At 37.9% G+C, this 6,664-nt stretch overlaps 1 protein-coding gene across 1 annotated transcript; it reads left to right on the plus strand.

The window, feature by feature from the left end:
• Positions 1-401: 401 nt before the first annotated feature.
• ARGLU1 (arginine and glutamate rich 1) lies at positions 402-4,963 on the plus strand (the record flags this gene model as incomplete). The annotated part of the gene is made up of 3 exons (XM_010152494.1): positions 402-627; positions 2,982-3,065; positions 4,047-4,963. Coding segments are annotated over 3 exons (475 nt in total), but the record flags the coding sequence as incomplete, so codon positions are not given.
• Positions 4,964-6,664: the final 1,701 nt, after the last annotated feature.

Consider the following 6,664-nt stretch of genomic DNA (forward strand, 5'->3'; position numbering starts at 1 on the left):
GCTTAAAATTTAAGCCTTTTAAATTCCTGAAGGTTGAGGGATAGCTGAAGTTGGGTGGGTTTTTTTTCTTCTCCCTCCCCAAAAGTGATCAAGAAGTAGTATGATAAGCTGTCTTCCTAAGCTTAGGGTCTTGAGATACGGAGATGCTAAATATGGTACAGTCCGAATGGGTTCCCTGTGGTAGGAACACCCACTGATTGCCTGAATATTCTCTTTCCATAAATGTAGGGCAAAATATCCTTTAAGTATATGGGGGTGGGGGTGTGTATATGTATGTAAGGTATAAAACTGTTGAAAAGTGATTCAGGAGTGTGGCTGATGCTGTGTATTTGGAAGAGTTTGTTTCAGTGCAGCCATTCTTTATTGATTAAAAAGGTAATCCTCGTGTTTGCATTTCGTAGTCGTCAACAAGAAATTGAAGAGAAACTCATAGAGGAAGAAACTGCTCGAAGAGTGGAAGAGCTTGTGGCTAAACGTGTAGAAGAAGAGCTGGAGAAAAGGAAGGATGAGATTGAGCGAGAGGTTCTCCGCAGGGTGGAGGAGGCTAAGCGCATCATGGAAAAACAGTTGCTCGAAGAACTCGAGCGACAGCGACAAGCTGAACTTGCAGCACAAAAAGCCAGAGAGGTAACGCTCGGTCGTTTGGAAAGTAGAGACAGTCCATGGCAAAACTTTCAGTGTCGGTTTGTGCCTCCTGTTCGGTTCAGAAAGAGATGGAATACAGCAAAACTAATTCCCTTCTCGTATAAACTTGCATTGCTGCGAAACCTAATTTCTAGCCTATTCAGAGGAGCTCACTGATACTTAAACAGTTACTCTCCTAAAACCTGAACAAGGATACTTGATTGTTAATGGAACTGACCTACATATTTCAGAATTGTTTGAAACTTTTGCCATGGCTGCAGGATTTATCAGCGGTCCTTTCAGTTTTGGGGAAGGGTATTGAAAATCTGTAATTATGTATCCTTCATTTGTTTCATTTTGTTTACTTAGACTGTAAGAGGCTTTTGCCTTCAGTCAGGCAAAAAGCAGGGTCCAGCAGTGAGCTGCAGTACCTGTCTTTAACAAATAGGTTTCTTACTCTTCTTTTAAAATGAACATTTTCCTTGAGCATACATTGGACTAATTCTGGGACTTCGAGCGTAAGCCCATCCACGTCTTCAAGAAGGATCTATGTCCAAATCATTATATCCATTTTTAATAACTACTAACAACTCCTTTTTTTTCCCTTAAAAGTTATAAAAGAGCAGGTTGCCCTTGTCTGAAGTCAAGCTGAACATGTGACTTGGGTGGTTTTTTGGTTTTGTTTTTGTTTTTTTTTTTTAATCAGCAGCTGGAGCAGAAGCTGAAAATGTCTTTCTGTGAGACAGTAATTTGCTACTAAAGGCTTCAATGCCTGTCTGCACCAATCATTCCAGGATCCAGAAATTTCAAGACAAACTTTAAACTGTAAAGGAAATTAGTGCTAAATAGTCAATGTCTCAAATGCCTTTTTCACTCTGTACCTCCTACACGGTTTATTTTAAATTAATATTTTGATTGGCTTACAAAAGGAAAAACAGTAGCAATGAAGCTTTCCCCGTCATGCTAAATGTGACTTGTCTGTCACGTCTTTAAATTATAAACAAAGAAACAAAAAAAAGGGAACACTGAGTTACCACAAGTATTAAGAATATTAAATTAGACTTGTTTTGCAAATTCAAACCTTACTATGAAAGAATGTAAGTTGAATTTAGATCTCCGTAGTCAGCAAATGCTTCCCATATAGAGGTTTTTGTTTGATCGGGTGGATGACTTTCGGGGGTTTTTTTAAATTTTTTTGCTATTGTCAATGTGATACGGAGAAGTCCTGGCAGTTCTTCATAAAGCAAAATAAACTTCCATGCCTGGAGTGAAGTGTGCTAGCTAGTAGCTGGTTACTAGTCATAGTAAGAAGTTTTCTCTTCATATGCTTGCTTTGTTCGTATTAACTTTTTTTTCTTACACAGACACAAACCTCTGGCTAACTTTAAATCTTCCAAATATTAAATTAATTCGGATATATATTACGTGAACTGAAATAATCTCAAAAACTTTCACGCAGTCTTCATATTTGAGTTGCATAACAGAGTTCCATAAAATTCACCAAGAAAACAACAATTACAAGGCTTTATTTCCTGATCTTGCCTTCCCTGGACTCCTGAATTCCAAGTTCAGACTGCAAATGACAGTTTCAGCTGTCTTCAAATTGTCAAAATATTGAATGTTAAGTCCATTCTCCCCATGAAAGAAGCCCATAGCTCCATGAAGTATGGATTACCATTTGTATTTTTCACTAACAGTAAATGTATTTTTCTTATTAATTGTTTGCCTTAGGAATGATTTACATATTTTTGTTCCTTCTTATCATAAACATCTGCATTCCTCAGCTCAGCCTTCCTTGTATGTTGTTTCTGTATAAATGGTTGAGCTGCTGATGCAGGTATTGCCAAGCTAACAGTACAAATCATTTTAAAGAGGAAGCTGGCGCGTATGGCAGCCGAGGAGCACACTCTGCAGGACACTGGACAAGACAGTAAATATTCAACTTTTAATGCTGATTAAAGGAGTATAGGTAAAGAATACGTAGGTATACTTAATTGGTGAGACAAACTATTCACTTTATTTATATTTTCTATATTACTTTTTAATTTGGTAAATACTATCCAGTTTTTGTAGTTGTCCTTGTTGATTTGTGTGATATTAAAATTCTAGTAATAAATTGTCAGGATTCTGTGATTAGGGAGGGTTTAGTTGGTTGCTGTTTGGACTGGGCGGGATGATTAAAATTGAGTACTAGAAACCAGTTTTAGTGGCTGCACAATTTACCGTTGTGAGACAAAATAGGTGGCTGTAAAGCTGCCACTTTAAGTCAGTTCACAAAAGAATTCTGAGAAAGATTAGCGAACATACGGAAATGAGTGTTTTACTTTACTAACATCTTGCCCTGTCCTCCCATTTAGGAAGAAGAGCGTGCAAAGCGTGAGGAACTAGAGCGAATACTAGAAGAGAATAATCGAAAAATTGCAGAAGCACAAGCTAAACTGGTATGTGATGTTAACCATTCTGTAGGGGAATTACAGGTCCCTCTGCCTGATTTGCAACACAACTAAAATAAACAAATCGACCCTTTCTAGAGTTTAACTTGCCTGTTGCCGGTTACGTCAGTAGCGTTGCTCTCCTTCCCTCAAGCATGAGACCAGGTCCATAGCAGTAACACTGGTCTGAAAAAAGCAGTTCAGCTGCAGTTAATTTAGAGGAAGATAGCTGCCTTCAGAATTAAAAAGTACGTTTTTAACTGTATCTCACAGGGAAGGTTGAAGTAAGTTTGCAGACACGTTCAGCTTCTAGAACAGAAATGACTAATCCTGTTTTGTTCAGTAGGACAAATGCAAACTGGATTGGAGACTGGTACGATGGTGATGTGCAAGGGGTTTTCAGGATAAGCTGAAAGGGGTTTTCAGGATAAGCTTAAATGTTTAAGTTAAGGAAGTCTTTCTCATGTTGGTCTCCAAGCCTATTTAAGCAGGTGCCTTCCTCATGGAGACATTCAATATGATTTAGCTGATTCTACTCAATCAGTGATAAACCAAACTAAGCTGGGTCTAAATCCTGATTGAACTCTTACCGGTTTTAGTCACCCAAGTAACTGCAGCTTTTTCAGGTAAAGAAGATGATGCTTAAAACTGGTTGTACTACATCTGTTTTAGATCTGTTTTACCCTTGTTCCAACCTCATATGGTTGAGACAAACAGGACAAATGGAAAAGTACTAAAAAAGTACAGTGCATGTAAGCCCTCGAGATGTCAAGACATTAACTGTAGAAAGTTTTCAGTGTTTCTTCTAAACTCCATTCACATAACCATTTTATAAATAGTTTCACTGAAACCAACTATAGCACCTAGCTCGGGTAGAACCACTTACATACCTATACAGGATCAGACCTGTTTGGATGTTAATACGGACTTGTAAATTGCTTTTATGACTACAAAATATGCTGGCCTAAATTCTACCATTTTCATATATAGGCTGAAGAACAATTGAAAATTGTTGAAGAACAAAGAAAGATTCATGAGGAGAGGATGAAACTAGAACAAGAGAGACAACGTCAGCAAAAGGAAGAGCAAAAAATTATCCTGGGCAAAGGAAAGTCTAGGCCAAAACTCTCCTTCTCGCTAAAAAGCCAGGATTAAATTGCAACTCTGAACTCTTAAACAGAAGGAAAAGAAAAAAAGAAACAAAAACAAAGCAACAAAAAAAAACCCAACAAAAAAAAAGGAAAACAAACAAACAAAAACTTTGTATGGTAGCTTCATGTTGAAGTGTTTTGGGGGTTTTTTCTTTTTTTTTTTTTGTCTTTTGTCTTTTTTTTTGGTCTTTTTTGAAAGTCTGGAAAGTTAGCTTGTTCTAATAGGGGCTGTGCTCTGCATTTCTTAATTTTTTTAAAACTTCCATTAAGTTAAACCCTTATCAGATCATTGCTGCCTTCTGGAGGATAACCTGTTCTCATCAATTTTGGTTCTGTATTAGTGGTCTGAAGCAGATCAGGTCACTTCATGGGTTGTGGATGATCTGATAAGGTTTTACTGACCTACTCGTCAGAGTTTGACTCTGATAATTGACAGAACTTTATACTGGGTATTGCTCACTTTTTTTTTTTTTTTTTTTTTTTTAAGTTGGTAAATACATGAGTAAATTGCCATAGTATTACTGGACCTCTGTGGTTTATTGTTAAATCAGTGTCCTATGATACTGTCCCATTGTTGCGCTTGATGTTCCTGATACAGGTAAGGAAATAGTTTGTCATTTCTGCTATGAATACATAGAGAGAGTTCAGTATTGTCTCTGTTAGATTTGTTTTTATTACATTGACAGCATTCAACCAGCGTTCCCCATTGTGTAAATAAACCGATTTGCCGAATAAAGTGAAAGTCTTAAATTCATATGCTTAAGTAAATTTTTTTAGTACACTTCTATAAAAGGCTATAAGAGTGACAATTCAACATCATTGAATTCAAGACTGTAGTGGTATTTTTTTTTTTATTTTGCTTTAAACTATCGTGGCTTCTCCTACTTATAATGCAAAACTACACACAGCAAAAGATCCCTGCAGTTGTGAATGTTTTCGATGGCTGCTGCTGTTTTTATGAATGTTGGTTTTTATTCTGACAGAGACTTACTTCAGCTGTAGTATCATGTTTAAACAGCTGTTTGGCTTACTGCACCAGACCAATATGTCGATATCTAATCCCCTTCAGTTCACCTCATGATATAGTATATTGTATAAGTTAAGGTCATTGCCATATAACGAATCTGGTGGATCCTAAAGGATTTAAAAACGGAATTTTTTTTCCCAAAGGACTGGACTGGCTAGCATACTTGAAGTGAAAAACAGAAAGTGAGATTCTGTCTAAATATATTGTTTTAGCCAGAAAACAACTGTTATTCATATACAGATTTTGAATGTTATCCATTTATATATACAGGTTTTATTTTGAAAAGTGGAAATACAGATTGAAAACTATATATATAAAGTCCCCTTTTTGTATATAATTCTTCCACCAAAACCTGGGTTTCCTATAGCTTGTCCAGTTCTAAAACTTCCTTTTGCCTGTCGGTATGCAACATCTGTAGTAAGCGTAAAGTGAAAGTTGACCAGTACTTGCCTGAGCATTTGAATGTCACTGGACAAAGTTGGAAGTAATTTCCAATATTCCCAAAGGATCTATTTCGGCAAATTTGGCAAACTGAATGTGGGAGCAAGCCGAGCGCGCCACTGAAAGCAGTGTTCAGCGTGCTTTGTACGAAACTTGGGGGCGGGGGCGGGCTGATGTGTATCACTTTGTCCAGTATGTCAAGAAAAATGTGAGGACAGTAAAATACCTACACTATTACTGTGCTTAGATTTGTCTATATGTTGTATTACAAAAGAAGGTTGAAGGTTGCTTAGTGCATAAAAACAAAAGCCGAAGCCAAATGAATCATGTACGTGACCTGTTGACAGGAGCAGGCTGTATTTCAAGCTCAACTGATACCTGTATTTCTAAAACAGAAAACATCCCCTGTTCCCTTATGAGAAACAAGCTATTAAAAGTCAATACTCAAAACAGACCTATGCATTTTTGTTTCCTCTCCTCTTCTAAAAGCAGGAAGCTGTTATACGTGCAGCTGTGGCACCCAGCGTTTTGTTCCACATCACTAATTTGCTGCTACATAGTAGCATTTGTTCTTTACATTTCACACTGTGTAGACTTAGACTTCCAGAGGTTATTTATTTTCAATCTCACCTTAAGGACTGCTGTGTGGATAAAACGTCCAGTCACAATTAGATGGCCCCGTCTGCCACTCTACACCTCCCTACCTGTGTCTCCTTCCCCCTGCCCTCAGAAAGGGAAAAGCAGCTACTTTTTGGGGGGGGCAGAAGCTTAGGTGGTGGAAACCACTCTCTTACTGCCCTAGAGCATTCTGTATTTCTTAGATGGCTTTTTGTAGACCGGGTGCGGGCGGACGTCATGCTGCGTTCTTCTGGTGGTTTCTTTCTTTTTAAAATTACTGTAGGGCTTCAGGGTTACTGCTGAGGGAAATAGAGGCGCACGTGGTTTGGGAGGGGGTTGACATCTGATGATACGAACTCGAGATGTTCTTA

The sequence above is a fragment of the Eurypyga helias genome, unplaced genomic scaffold, assembly GCF_000690775.1.
Source record: "Eurypyga helias isolate BGI_N326 unplaced genomic scaffold, ASM69077v1 Scaffold41775, whole genome shotgun sequence".
Taxonomy (NCBI): domain Eukaryota; kingdom Metazoa; phylum Chordata; class Aves; order Eurypygiformes; family Eurypygidae; genus Eurypyga; species Eurypyga helias.